General features: G+C 40.8%; 1 protein-coding gene across 1 annotated transcript in view; it reads left to right on the top strand.

The window, feature by feature from the left end:
- The window catches only part of LOC116973735 (PC3-like endoprotease variant B), a 704,916-nt gene that overhangs the window by 631,473 nt on the left and 57,408 nt on the right, over window positions 1–16,035 (top strand). The window contains exon 13 of the mRNA XM_033022045.1: window positions 10,277–10,391. Within this exon, the coding sequence (XP_032877936.1) occupies window positions 10,277–10,391 (115 nt within the window). The remainder of the gene's footprint in view (window positions 1–10,276; window positions 10,392–16,035) is intronic.

Here is a 16,035-nt window from a genome sequence, read left to right as displayed (position 1 = left end):
TGAACCAATAGTCAGAGAAAGATCAATTGCGATGCAGGACATACCAGGTCTGGTACCATATGAATAAACACTCCCTCCGTTTCCCATCACCTACTCATCACCAATTATTCCCCTTAAGAGATGTGGCGAGAGTCAGAATCAGTGCATAACTGAGAATATTTGCTGAATTCCCTCAGGATATCTCGTGCTCTATCTTTGCAGAAACCCAGAAATTATCTCAACGTATTAGGGGCTGTCTCTAGAAATTTGTCCTCTCTTTCAGCAGTAGGTAAAATACAAGCTTAGGGAAGAAATATATGCAGTCACATTGTTTGCACCAGTGGCCCTCAACAAATGCCAATCTATCACAATAAACGATTCAAATGCTCAGGATTGTAATGGAGGAAAAGAAAGAAACAACGCTTAAAAATAAAGTAGGCTTGTTTTATTGCTTCAACTTGAGATTCACACTCAAGCAATTAAGTTGGTAGCCTGCAAGTTTAAAATCAATAATTACTTCTGTGGCATCTTTACTCTATAGAGGTGATGGATATAAGGATTGATTTTACACATGCAACAGGTCTCACCTCAATATGACAAGAAAATAGACTGATCTCCAAACATTGCGATAAATTGCTTCAGGTTTTGGGATGTTTTGTTAAGGGCACACATGAGCCCAATTAAGACCTCCATAGGAATGTATGGTAAATGTTGCCTTGAACAATTTTCAGTCTTGTTTCTTTTGCAAACACTTTACATATTTCTAATGCCTCTGCTCTTTGAGATCCAGCAACTTCAATAAATGTTGGATTATTTTGGCTTTCCTCGGGGTGCTCCCCAATGAGTGTCTTTCCCTGCATTTACATAATTGCATTAACTTATTTTATGAACTAAATTTTAATTTTAATACTTCATTTATATCCATTTATCCATTTGTTCCCAACTGTTATCAGGCAACTGAACCATCCGACCAACAACTAGAGAGCAGTTCAGAACTACTATCTACCTCATTGGAGACCCTCGGACTATCTTTGATCTGACTTTACTGGACTTTATCTTGCACTCAACGTGATGCACATTATTCCCTTTATCATGTATCTGTACACTATGGATGGCTCGATTGGAAATATGAATTGTCTTTCCGCTAACTGGTTAGCACGCAACAAAAGCTTTTCACACAACCTCAGTACACGTGACAATAAACTAACTCAACCATTCCTTTTCAGCCAACACTCTTTCTGTTGCCTGATATTTCCCTTGCAATGACCAACAGCTAATTTGCGTGAGATGCAGGAATTAACAAAATAAATTGCACTGTTTTTGAAATGTTGTGGTCACTCCCATTCTTACCCCTAGAGTCACCCCCATAAACTTAAATATGGTGGGTGGGACGGCAAAGTGGATGGCTGGGTCTTAAGGCCTACCTCTGTGTAGAAATAATCAATGCAATTTCACGTAATTACTTGTGTGAAAAAGCCAGTCCCCTTCTGCAGAAAAGCAATCGCTGAGTTATTCCACGTCCTCTTTTTCAACCAGAGGGCATATTTCTTAGAAGGATGTTCCTGTCTGTGAAGGTAAAAATGATCAATACATTATATTTATATGCACCATATTTTTTACAAGCAATCACGGAAAATATTTTATATGAAGAAATCTTGTTTGCTTTCTCCATTTGGAAGGGGTCAGAAAAACAAGAAGGCAAAGCACTTTGGGAATGTTGTAGGTTTACCAAAAATCTGGGATGTTATTAACAGCAAATATATATGACCATCTGGGCCATAGGCATGACAAAGAAAAAGTTCAATTTTATGAAAAGGTTGCTGTTTAAAAAAAAAAATGAAAAAAATGATATCTGATACCCAGACAGAATTCAGGCATTGGCTGATAAATGGCAAGTGACATTTGTACCATGGAATTGCCAGGCAGTGTCAGGCAAACTCTCTCCAACAAGAGAGAGTCTAACTAGTTATCCTTGACATTCAACTGTATTGGTATCACTGCATTTTTCACCAACAATGTCCTGATAGGTCTCTAATCTATTTCTGGTAAACATCTACAGTGTAGATAGTATGAGAAGCAAACCAAGCATGCATGAATAAAATTCATCTCTCTATCTGGTGCAGAATTGTTTAATGTAGGGAACTGAATTCTTAATAAGTACTGATAGAGGGATAGCAGGTTATTGATGCTATTGATAACTCCAAAGTTGAGGACAATGTTGGATGACAGAGCACAAAAAGTCTATTTTATTTGCCATTCCAAACTGGAAATTAGATTGGCGTACAACCAATAAATAGGTATGATCTGACAGCCATTACAGAAGTATAGTTTCAAGGCTGATAACATAGAAACATAGAAAATAGGTGCAGGAGTAGGCCATTCGGCCCTTCGAGCCTGCACCGCCATTCAATATGATCATGGCTGATCATCCAACTCAGTATCCTGTACCTGCCTTCTCTCCATACCCCCTGATCCCTTTAGCCACAAGGGCCACATCTAACTCCCTCTTAAATATAGCCAACAAACTGGCCTCAACTACCTTCTGTGGCAGAGAATTCCAGAGATTCACCACTCTCTGTGTGAAAAATGTTTTCCTCATCTTGGTCCTAAAAGATTTCCCCCTTATCCTTAAACTGTGACCCCTTGTTCTGGACTTCCCCAACATCGGAAACAATCTTCCTGCATCTAGCCTGTCCAACCCCTTAAGAATTTTGTAAGTTTCTATAAGATCCCCCCTCAATCTTCTAAATTCTAGCGAGTACAAACCGAGTCTATCCAGTCTTTCTTCATATGAAAGTCCTGACATCCCAGGAATCAGTCTGGTGAACCTTCTCTGTACTCTCTCTATGGCAAGAATGTCTTTTCTCAGATTAGGAGACCAAAACTGTACGCAATACTCCAGGTGTGGTCTCACCAAGACCCTGTACAACTGCAGTAGAACCTCCCTGCTCCTATACTCTCGCACTAGGGGAAACATCCTCTCCACATCCACTCTATCCAAGCCTTTCACTACTACTCTGTCATGACCTTTCACATAGCCTTTCACTATTTCTGTCTCAGAAATGTTTCACAACTCCACAAACTACCTTGTTTTAATTATTTTCCTAATCAATGCATTGAAGTGTCAGTCTGCAATCTAGTTTTCTAATTAGGAGAGGACCTTCCTCTGTCAGCAAAGAAGAAGAAGCAGAAATGGATGCAACAATAAAGCAAATTGTTATTAATCTACGGTCAAGCTAGAGTTGAGAATGAGATGTGGGAGGGACAAGAAGAAATAAATCTCTCTGAAGTCAAAGGCAGCAAAAAAAGTTTAGAATATATACTTCTGGTTTAGAATATATACTTAATGTCCTGTTATGTATTAAAGTAAGCACTCTTTAATTTAGGAGTGACAGCACTACTGACTGGTTCAGGTATGCAATTAGTGACTGCAAAAAGTAGAACAAATTTGTTTACTTAACAAATTAAAAATTGGTTTATTCTGACCCATCTGCTAATGAATTTTGTGTATGATTGAGGAGGTTCCAATTGAGAATGGAGGGCTGCAAGTTGATTAAAGCATTCAGCCATTGCTGTGTGTTTTAATCAGTCCTCTGTCCCCTTTTTAGTATTGAGCTCTACTCAATCACGTACGGTAGCCTTATTAAATATCTGTTCCGCACAGCATGCTTTCAAGAAAATGTTGCTTTATTTTTAAGTTATTGGTATGTGGAATGGGAACTAGTTTACAAAAGGTATTTTTAGTTTTTCAAGGTATCTTTCTTCATAGTTATTATGTTTATGATCTATTAAACAAACATTTGATTTAGAAATGTGATGTGAATGCTTCAGTCCATGGCGGGAATTAATTTTTATATTTATTTCTACAATTCTCATTTTCCTTTCCAATGCAGTTTTAACCTCTGCACCATATGGTTCCTTTGCTGTTGAAAAAGAGTGCAGTTTAGTACTAAATTGTTACGAAATGTGCGCAAAGTGTCTGCAAGAGTTCACACTCCAATTCTTTTTTTTCATCTATTGAGTATGATTGCAGCAAATGAATAAAAGGATTGAGCAAGTGAGCATTTTTATTCGGAGAACAATTGGGATCTGGAGCACCACCAGAAACAATGGTGGAAACAAATTCCTCATTAGCTTTTACAAGGGAAATTTTGAAGTCTAAAGTGTTTAAATGAGTCTCAAACCATCTAAATGGTACAGAGAGAATAGCTGTAACATGCCACCTTCTGTAAGAAGCTTGGATTACTTTATAAAAACTATGGTTCTCAATTGGAAATTGTGTATATTTCTTATTGCTGTGTATTTTGGCGGTCTGATAAACGACTCCTGGGTTCTTCAACGTAACTTTATTCGAAAGTTTAAGTTGCAGCATACAGGTTTAACAGACACGTCTGGCCACATCGGTGGTCAGCTCTGAACTAACGCGCGCAAGTGAAAAACCGCGCAAAACAAGCAGACCCTCCCGAGTCACGTGACCACGGCTTCCGAACGCCGGGTTCGATATCTGCGTGCGCTAGCAGGCACCGCTACAATATATTATTGGAGCCTATCTGTAAGGTTCCGCTGGTATAACCTTTGCCTATTATGCTACTAATTTCAATACAGCAGGTTATAAATGTTGATGAAGTTAAATGTAAAATTAGTTAAAGGACTAAAATATATATATATATTTCTGTTTAATTTGAGGGCATGAATTCTTCTGGTTCCGTTGCAGGAACTATTAGTTTAGGAACTAATCCATTTTGCAGGAAAAAGCACAGAAGGTTCAGCACAGAATGTGCTGTGCAGCAATCAGTGTGCAACAGAGGTGTGCCGCTCCGCATGTGACCGTGTCATTTCTTTGGTTTAATTTTAGTTTAGTTGAGAGATAGAGCGCGGAAACAGACCCTTCAGCTTGCAGAGTCCGTGCCGACCAGCGAATCCTGCACACTAATACTATCTGACACCCACTAAGGACAAAATGTGTAGGAAAGAACTGCAGATGGTGGACACAAAATGCTGGAGCAATTGTAAATTTTCTTAGTGTGTAGACACAAATGCTGGAGCAACTCAGCGTGACAGGCAGCATCTTAGGAGAGAATTCCTTCTTTCCAGAGATGCTGCCTGTCTGGCTGAGTTGCTCCAGCATTTTGTGTCTACACACTAAGGACAATTTACAAATATACCATGCCAATAAGCCCACAAACCTGTGCGTCTTTGGAGTGTGGGGTGAAACTGGAGATCCCAGAAAAAACCCACGCATATCACAGGGAGAACGTACAAAGTCTGTATAGACAGCACCCTTAGTCAGCATCGAACTCGAGCCTCTGGCTCTGTAAAAGACAGCAACTCTATCACTGCACCACTGTGCCGTCCATTCTTATTTATTTGTAAACAGAATGTAGCAAGGATTGCCATGTCTTCATGGCAATCCTTGCTCATTTTTCATTGCTCTTTCAACTGAACAGCTTCCTCAGCCATTTCAGAGGATGGATAAAAAATTACCACAATGTCGCCGATCTGATGTTGCATTAAGACCATTCAGGGTGAGAATGGAAAATTCTATTCCCTAAATGATATTAGTGAACCAAATGATTTATCACAATGATCTTAATAGCATTGTGAAAAACATAAATGATATATTCTTTTATTCCAGGTGTTTTTAATAAACTGAAATTAAAAAATGTAAGACTACGCAGTCCAAGTTTGCCCACCCAATCCACTACCATCTTACATTACATTGAGGAAACCTACCTAAAATATCATTACATTACATTACATTACATGCAGAACAGCTGCCTAATGGCAATTTCCAACCCCTATGTGATTCCTCCTGCTCTCGGACACAATGCCGACCACTTTTTAACCCAAACTCGTTCATATCTTTAATTCACATCACTCTACCTCACCGTCTATATCTCTCATTTCCATCAGTCTGAAGAAACATCACCTGTCCCTTTTCACCAGAAATGCTGTCTGACCCGATGAGTTACTCTAGCTTTTTGTGACTAAGAGTTTGTTGATAACACACTTAAAGCTTACATTTTGCTGTAGCGCTCCACATTAAAATGGCCTGCAATTGTTCTTCCTGATTCCAACTCTGCCCACATCCAGATTCAATGGAAGACCAGTCAGCTCTCTCATACAGCCAACGTCTGGTCCCCAGAGTACAGGGCGGCACGGTGGAGCAGCAGTAGAGTAGGGTTCAATCCTGACTATGGGTGCTTGTCTGTACGGAGTTTGTACGTTCTCCCCATGACCTGCATGGGTTTTCTCCGGGGTCTCCGTTTCCTCTCACACTCCAAAGACGTGCAGGTCTGTAGGTTAATTGGCTTGGTATACTTGTAAATTGTCCCTAGTGCAGGATAGTGTTCGTGTACGAGGATCGCTGGTCGGCAAGGACATGCTGGGCCAAAGACCCTGTTTCTGCGCCATCTCTCTAAACTAAACTAAATAAAACTATTACTATAAAGTGAGGTAGTGAGCCAGTGCACTGTGTAGAATGCAGGGTACATCCTCCGATTAAGGCAAGTTTAATCACAAGCCCCCTGTCTTTTCAACTACAAAACAGGAACATTGCCAGAGATTCCTATTACTCTGCCACATGGAAAAGCAGCTCCTTTCCAGAGAATCCTCAGAGATATCTTCCCACTGTTTCTCAAAAGGTTAAAGATTGGCAGGAACTTCAGACAAACCCTTCATCTCCGAATGTGAGCGAAAAGCTTTTCAAACCTTCGCTTCTCGTTTTGTCAATGCTTTTTTTTTCACAATTCACAGCTTCCCTCTTTTAAACAGTTACAGCACTCAGAACTGTGACTGACACTAAACTGTTCACCTTTTATTGCTAGTCTGCTGTTAGCTCAAACAGAAGTCATAGGTTTGGGGATCAGGCAAACTACCGCTTTTCTCTCCATGTCACACATAGGCAGAAGGGCTGGGCCTCATTAGGCCTCATGAAGTGAGTTTGGCCAAGCCCTAATGAGCTACGTTTGCCTCTGAAACATCTCAAAAAGCCCAAACATGAGTCTGAAGAGCCAGTCATCCTTCGAAAGGCAGATGGCTTCTAAATCAGTAGGAATTGCCTGAGGTGTTTTTAATGCTGGAAGCTAATTTAAAGAGATCACCACTGCTTTTGCATCTGGCTATAAAAATAATGATCAGTGTTAAATCTTTGGCTACTGGATGTTCCCATGCTTGAAGAGATATGTCTAATTTCTCCATCACTAATTGAAGGATAGTATTCCTTAGATCAAATGGCTGCTCCTGTCATGATAGCGCAATGCCATATGGACAGGGAGCAATGGGACCAGTTTTCAGAAGGCACTCTCCAAGAAAACGGAACCTTTATCTTAACTATAGACATTTGACCCTTCAATGCAGCAGCAGTAAAGTGGTATCTTGCTTAATGAACTTGCTCCAGCACGTCCCCTCTTTCAGTTTGCTTTAACGGTGGCAACAATCACAGAAGTGCTCTGTGTTTAGTTTAATTTAGTTTAGTTTAGTTTAGAGATACAGCATGGAAATAGGCTCTTCAGCCCCCCAAATCAACGCCAAACAGCGATCCCTGTACACTAGTGAAATCCAACACACGAGATGTAGTAGCAATGTTACAAAATTTTGAGATTTAAAAAATCAAGTCTGCAATTTATCCCATCAGATAAAGCATAAAAAGAAGTTTAACTTGACACCTAATTCACTTTCATATCTTCAGTATTAAAAAAGTTATGGCCATTTTCATACTCGGAAAATAGCATCTTGTTCCCTATTGCTTATCCATTGACTTAACACAAAAGCTGTGATCAAGGACAGTCAAATAGCCATAACTTTATTAAAAATTGAGAGAATTGAAAGAAATTTTCAGATATTATAGATTGAAGCATTCTGAAACAAATATGAAACAATCTTACTTGGATGACCTAAAATTAAAGCATATAATTAGTTAGTTACCCATTTGGAGCTAATTCCAAAATTCAATTACTAGATCTAAACATCTATCCATTTCTTAAGAAAAGATTTACATTTTAAATAGCCTAAATGTCCAAATAACATTCACACAAGAATTCACAATATAACATGATTTTTAAATCTCATTGTCATAAATTTATAGGCCAAATGGAAGGAATTTAGTGTTTAATACCTGCAAATTAATGGTCATTTAAATCATCTTGCGAGTGGGATTTTGTGGAACGCGCTGGTTTGGAACGTTGCGGTTGCTGTGAATTTGAGCCCCATGTCGGCATGAAAAATACTGCCGGTTCGGATAGGTTCCAAGTCACCTTCTCGCAACTTAAAATTTTGATTAAAGGCATCTTTAGAAGTACTTTTTTATGTAAAAATAAACAGCCTACCTTGCCTTGTCCCCTACGTGAGATCCGTCCCGTTGTCGGCGTTCACGGCTTTAGAAGATGATTTTTCATTTACTCTAACAATTAAATGATCCAGCGCTAATTTTAATAATAAAACGGCAGTCTAAGTGATTTTTCTTTAGCAACTAAACAGCCTAACAGAGATCGATTTGAATAGGCTGCAGAAAAATCGCATTTTAAACCCGCCCCCCTCTAAAGGCGCCAAAGTCGCGCACACGGGCAGCGACAGATCTGCAGCGCAGCTGAAGGTAAGTTTTGTAACATACCTAGATGTAGTGTCTACAATTTCCAATTTTGTTTTACCGAGGCCAATTAACCTACAAACCTGTACGTCTTTGGAATGTGTGAGAAAACTGGAGCTCCCGGAAAAAATCTACGCGGTCATGGGGAAAACGTAAAACTCTGTACGGAGAGCAGCTGTAGTCAGGATCGAACTCGGGTCTCTGGTGCTGTAAGGCAGCAACTCTACCGCTGCACCACCATGCCGCCCCGTTCTTGACCGTTTTAGTAATACTTATTTATACTAGATATGATGTAATATATTATGTTTTAAGCTGCTTGGCATTACCCTCATGTGATACAGACCTACAAATGTAACAGTATATTTCAGTGCAGACATTCAAAATATACTTTAGACTCAGCAGAATGTGACAAAGTCCACTTCCAAAAGTTGAACCAGTTGTGAATTATGATAATGGAATTTTGGCATTCGATATCAAAATACTACCATTTCCCCAAACAACTTTCCTTTTGGAGTATTGCTGTGTAAATTAATCCCCACTGTGGAATAATTAATCAAGCTAAACTTCAGAATGCCTACAAACCTTTCCTCCCTCCAGCCCTAACCTCAACTCCCTCCCCAAATTCTGATAACAACCACATCCCACAGCCTTCCCACCAAGCTCTAATCAACAACAGTATTTCGCAACCTCCTCCATCTCCGCTCCTCCATCACCAACTCAATCTGCCCCATACCCGCAAGGCCTATTTGCAACCCTCATGTGCCAGCCCTCCTCCCGTCACAACCCAACCCCTATCCCAGATAAGGTCATAAGGAATTGGAGTAGAATTAGCCCAGTAGAGTTAATTTTGATTCGGCCCATCAAGTCTTCTCCGCCATTCAATCATGGCTGATCTATCTCTCCCTCCTAACCCCATTCTCCTGCATTCTCCCCATAACCCCTGACATCTGTACTAATCAGGAATCTATCTATCTCTGCCTTAAAAATATCCACTGACTTGGCCTCCACAGCCTTCTGTGGCAGAATTTCACAGATTCGCCACCCTCTGACTAAAGAAATTTCTCATCCTAAAAGAAGATCCTTTAATTCTGAGGCTATGACCTCTAGTCCTAGACACTCCCACTAGTGGAAACATCCTCTCCACATCCACTCTATCCAAGCCTTTCACTATTCTGTATGTTTCAATGAGGTCCCCCCTCATTCTTCTAAACTTCAGCGAGTACAGGCACAGTGCCGACAGATGCTCATCATAGGTTACATAGAAACATAGAAAATAGGTGCAGGAGTAGGCCATTCGGCCCTTCGAGCCTGCACCGCCATTCAATATGATCATGGCTGATCATCCAACTCAGTATCCTGTACCTGCCTTCTCACCATACCCCCTGATCCCTTTAGCCACAAGGGCCACATCTAACTCCCTCTTAAATATAGCCAATGAACTGGCCTCAACTACCTTCTGTGGCAGAGAATTCCAGAGATATTCCAGAGGTTAACCTACTCATTCCTGGGATCATTCCTGTAAACCTCCTCTGGACCCTCTCCAGAGCCAGCACATCCTCCATCCCATATGGTGCCCAAAATTGCTCACAATATTCCAAATGCGGCCTTACCAGCGGCATATTTACATTTGTATGCTTCACAATAATCACCTTACATTATACTAAACAAACACTGTTACTTCATCAGAATCCATTTTGTGTTGTTGCTCAGGTATCGGACAACAAAAACACAGCAAATGGCTGCCTTCGGCCCGACTCTGAAGCAAAAGCTGGAACAGTGCTACAATTCAAACTTGTCCTTTGGGGAACATTTGAAAGTGACAAAGGTAAATTTGGAAATTTGCAAGCTTTGAAAATGTATTTGTTCTTCAATTGCTCTGATGAATACCAAACTAAATATTTTAGCTTACTATTGGTTTCTCGCAACTGGATGTGACATTGTAATTATTTAGAAAGAGAGTCCCAGTCTGCCCAAAGACAAACAAGGATTGCTGCTAATATCTATGGCATATTAGTTGAATCTCAGGTTGTCACATAGCTGATACTCTGGCGATCCTCAGAATACACAAGTGTTAAAAGTCAGGCTAGCAACCTGAGAAGAGAAGGATGCTAATTATATACATAAGGGGTACTAATGAAACACTTAACTTTGTGCTTAAACAAATGCATGTTAGCGAAGTGAAGGAGTACTAACCATAAGAGCAGGTGGTTAAGCTGAAAGGCGAGAAAGAACGAGGCCCTAACAAGGAACTTTCAAGAACCTGACATGTTAAGGTAGAAAATTTCAGAGGTTCCCAAAAAAATGTCACCCCATTTTAAAATACATAGGTTGCTCACACCATGGCTGCACAAAATGTCCAGGCCCATTTGGACTATGAAACCACGAACCATTGTTAAAATAGAAAAATGATTTTTATAGCTGCATTTATTATTTGAAATCAATGGCAAAAACATACTGAACAGAGACACAAATTGCTGGAGTAACTCAGTGGGACAAGGCAGCATATCTGGATAGAAGGAATGGGTGATGTTTTGGTCGAGACCCTTCTTCACACTTGCCCTTCACTTTCACTTAGACCTCAGACAAATGAAGAACTTTCTGAGGTAAAGAGTTATTGTTAGTTCATCTTTATTATTCCACTTTATTTTAATCATGTTATAGAAATAGAAACAAATTTTACTGACCTAGATTCACAAAATATTTAAGCTGTTATAAAAGATTGATTTTAGCAAATAATTTAACAATGGTAAAATTGTCAACTGTCTCTAGTGAGTGTAGGATAGTATTAGTGTGCGGGGATCGCTGGTGAATGTGGACTCGGTAGGCCGAAGAGCTATATCTCTAAATCTCTAAATCTCCTTAGTCATTCCCTGCAGTTCCATTAATTACCTTTCCCAATTACACACCGAGGTCCTGTATGAAAGCCAGGCATTCTTGTTTTTGGAAAATCAGGCCTGTAATTCATTTTTGGGGGGTTGCGAACAGTAATAAGGCAAAAACAAAAAATCTAATTATTTCTCCAAATCCAACTGCAGCCTATACTTTAATAAATCCAAAGGTGAGTTTACAAATTGCTGTGGTATTGTTTCACCTTTTCCAAAATTAGCATATCAATATCTCTGCGCAGTAACAATGATTGAGAACTATAAGCTCTGGGACAGGAAAATTCTAATTGTACGGGGTAAAATATATCATGACGATGAGGAAGTGTTCTGTGAAAGTCACTCAAGTACTCAGATGGTTAACTCTGAATATGTTGGCCACTGCTGAGCATTCATCTCCATTGAGCCACTTGTACTTCAGGAAATCATTCACAACATCAGAACAGCTTTTCAATAAGGACTTTGTGATAGGGAAACATAAATGACAGTATCAGTTTGGACTAATTTATTGAAGCAGTGTTTAAGACGATGCATGCATTTGTTTACTTCCAATCCCTCATTTTTTTTTTGATTCAGTTCACTTTTTTTTATTTCCACGTTTCAATGCAGTTTAAAAAATATATGTTTCACCTTCCTTGCAATGAGACAATTGAGGAAGAGCAACCAAACGAAAGCACAGAAGGGATGAAGCAAAAATTGGAGTTAACATTTTGGTGACGTTAATTTACATGGAAATTGTTTAAATACATTATGGGAATGTGACAATGACATAGAAACATAGAAACATAGAAAATAGGTGCAGGAGTAGGCTATTCGGCCCTTCGAGCCTGCACCGCCATTCAATATGATCATGGCTGATCACCCAACTCAGTATCCTGTACCTGCCTTCCCTCCATACCCCCTGATCCCTTTAGCCACAAGGGCCACATCTAACTCCCTCTTAAATATAGCCAATGAACTGGCCTCAACTACCTTCTGTGGCAGAGAATTCCAGAGATTCACCACTCTCTGTGTGAAAAATGTTTTCCTCATCTCGGTCCTAAAAGATTTCCCCCTTATCCTTAAACTGTGACCCCTTGTTCTGGACTTCCCCAACATCGGGAACAATCTTCCTGCATCTAGCCTGTCCAACCCCTTAAGAATTTTGTAAGTTTCTATAAGATCCCCCCTCAATCTTCTAAATTCTAGCGCGTACAAACCGAGTCTATCCAGTCTTTCTTCATATGAAAGTCCTGACATCCCAGGAATCAGTCTGGTGAACCTTCTCTGTACTCCCTCTATGGCAAGAATGTCTTTCCTCAGATTAGGAGACCAAAACTGTACGCAATACTCCAGGTGTGGTCTCACCAAGACCCTGTACAACTGCAGTAGAACCTCCCTGCTCCTATACTCAAATCCTTTTGCTATGAATGCTAACATACCATTCGCCTTCTTCACTGCCTGCTGCACCTGCATGCCTACTTTTAATGACTGGTGTACCATGACACCCAGGTCTCGTTGCATCTCCCCCTTTCCTAATCGGCCACCATTCAGATAATAATCTACTTTCCTGTTTTTGCCACCAAAGTGGATAACCTCACATTTATCCACATTATACTGCATCTGCCATGCATTTGCCCACTCACCCAGCCTATCCAAGTCACCTTGCAGCCTCCTAGCATCCTCCTCACAGCTAACACTGCCCCCCAGCTTCGTGTCATCCGCAAACTTGGAGATGTTGCATTCCATTCCCTCGTCCAAATCATTAATATATATCGTAAATAGCTGGGGTCCCAGAACTGAGCCTTGCGGTACCCCACTAGTCACTGCCTGCCATTGTGAAAAGGACCCGTTTACTCCTACTCTTTGCTTCCTGTCTACCAGCCAGTTCTCTATCCACATCAATACTGAACCCCCAATACCGTGTGCTTTAAGTTTGTATACTAATCTCTTATGTGGACCTTGTCGAAAGCCTTCTGAAAGTCCAGATATAACACATCCACTGGTTCTCCCTTATCCACTCTACTAGTTACATCCTCGAAAAATTCTATAAGATTCGTCAGACATGATTTACCCTTCATAAATCCATGCTGACTTTGTCCAATGATTTCACCACTTTCCAAATGTGCTGCTATCCCATCTTTAATAACTGATTCTAGCAGTTTCCCCACTACCGACGTTAGACTAACTGGTCTGTAATTCCCCGTTTTCTCTCTCCCTCCCTTTTTAAAAAGTGGTGTTACATTAGCTACCCTCCAATCCTCAGGAACTACTCCAGAATCTAAAGAGTTTTGAAAAATTATCACTAATGCATCCACTATTTCTGGGGCTACTTCCTTAAGTACTCTGGGATGCAGCCTATCTGGCCCTGGGGATTTATCGGCCTTTAATCCATTCAATTTACCTAACACCACTTCCCGGCTAACCTGGATTTCACTCAGTTCCTCCATCTCATTTGACCCCCGGTCCCCTGCTATTTCCGGCAGATAATTTATGTCTTCCTTAGTGAAGACAGAACCAAAGTAGTTATTCAATTGGTCTGCCATGTCCTTGTTCCCCATGATCAATTCACCCTTTTCTGACTGCAAGGGACCTACATTTGTTTTAACTAATCTTTTTCTCTTCACATATCTATAAAAGCTTTTGCAGTCAGTTTTTATGTTCCCTGCCAGTTTTCTTTCATAATCTATTTTCCCTTTCCTAATTAAGCCCTTTGTCCTCCTCTGCTGGTCTCCCAGTCCTCTGGTAGGCTGCTTTTTCTGGATAATTTGTACGCTTCATCTTTTGTTTTGATACTATCCCTGATTTCCCTTGTTATCCACGGATGCACTACCTTCCCTGATTTATTTTTTTGCCAAACTGGGATGAACAATTGTTGTAGTTCATCCATGCAGTCTTTAAATGCCTTCCATTGCATATCCACCGTCAACCCATTAAGAATCAATCGCCAGTCCATCTTGGCCAATTCACGTCTCATACCCTCAAAGTTACCTTTCTTTAAGTTCAGGACTGAATTAACGATGTCACTCTCCATCCTAATGAAGAACTCAACCATATTATGGTCACTCTTGCCCAAGGGGCCACGCACAACAAGACTGCTAACTAACCCTTCCTCATTACTCAATACCCAGTCTAGAATAGCCTGCTCTCTCGTTGGTTACTCTACATGTTGGTTTAGAAAACTATCCCGCATACATTCCAAGAAATCCTCTTCCTCAGCACCCTTGACAATTTGATTCACCCAATATATATGTAGATTGAAGTCGCCCATTATAACTGTTTTACCTTTGTTGCACGCATTTCTAATTTCCTGTTTGATGCCATCCCCAACTCCACTACTACTGTTAGGTGGCCTGTACACAACTCCCACTAGCGTTTTCTGCCACTTAGTGTTTCGCAGCTCTACCCATATCGATTCCACATCCTCAAAGCTAATGTCCTTCCTTTCTATTGCGTTAATCTGCTCTCTAACCAGCAACGCTACCCCACCTCCTTTCCCTTTCTGTCTATCCCTCCTGAATATTGAATATCCCTGGATGTTCAGCTCCCAGCCTTGGTCACCCTGGAGCCATGTCTACGTGATCCCAACTATATCATAGTCATTAATAGCTATCTGCACATTCAACTCATCCACCTTATTACGAATGCTCCTTGCATTGAGACACAAAGCCTTCAGGCTTGTTTTTACAACCCTCTTACCCCTTATACTATTATTCTGTGGCCCTTTTTGATTTTGCCCTGGATTTGCCGGCCTGCCACTTTTACTTTTCACCTTGCTACCTATTGCTTCTACCCTCATTTTACACCCCTCTGTCTCTACGCTCACACATTTAAGAAACCCTTTCCCTTTAACTCCATCCTCCACTATCCCATTCGACACCCCACCCCCCTTATTCACCCCCCTGACCTCTGGATACAGCAGTAAAATCAAGACTAAATCAGAGAATTCGGGGGGAGCTTCAGGATAATTGACCTGTTGATTGAGATATGCAACATTATATTTGAGGTGAATCTCTGGCTGCCATTAGCATCACATGGATAATTTTCCAACCTTGCATTCTTGCTGAAACACCTTGACCACCTAAAGTGCCTTTCAGGCATTTCAGGCATTTCAGCACACATTGGGGACGTATTTCTCACCAGTGCAAATGACAAATATTGCTCCTTTTATTGTTTGCATTGTACACCTGCAGGAGGTGGGGCTGCCCACCAAAGGTGTATAATTGGAAATCCATCCTTTCAGTGCCAGTTTGATCGCACCATGAGAAAGTAGTATTAGTATGGTATGAACATTGAATTCTCCAATTTTGATAACTGCTAACCACCATCACCACTTCCATCAACCCTTCCCCTGTCCCCCCAACTGGACTTGCACCAATTTCTCTCCTCCCCCTGCGCTTACACTAACATTCACTCAAATTTATAATATTACTGGGTCCCTGTCATACGGGAGGCCTGGTCCCCCAACGCAACCCGTTCCCATAACGCAATATTCCACCACTCATCCATATCGCCCACGGGAGGCCTGGTCCCCCAACACAACCCGTTCCCCAATGCAATATTGAACCACTCACCCATTCCCCCAAAGCAACCCTTTCCCCAACACAA

The sequence above is a fragment of the Amblyraja radiata genome, chromosome 5, assembly GCF_010909765.2.
Source record: "Amblyraja radiata isolate CabotCenter1 chromosome 5, sAmbRad1.1.pri, whole genome shotgun sequence".
NCBI lineage: Eukaryota > Metazoa > Chordata > Chondrichthyes > Rajiformes > Rajidae > Amblyraja > Amblyraja radiata.
This window is presented reverse-complemented; position numbering and strand designations above follow the sequence as displayed.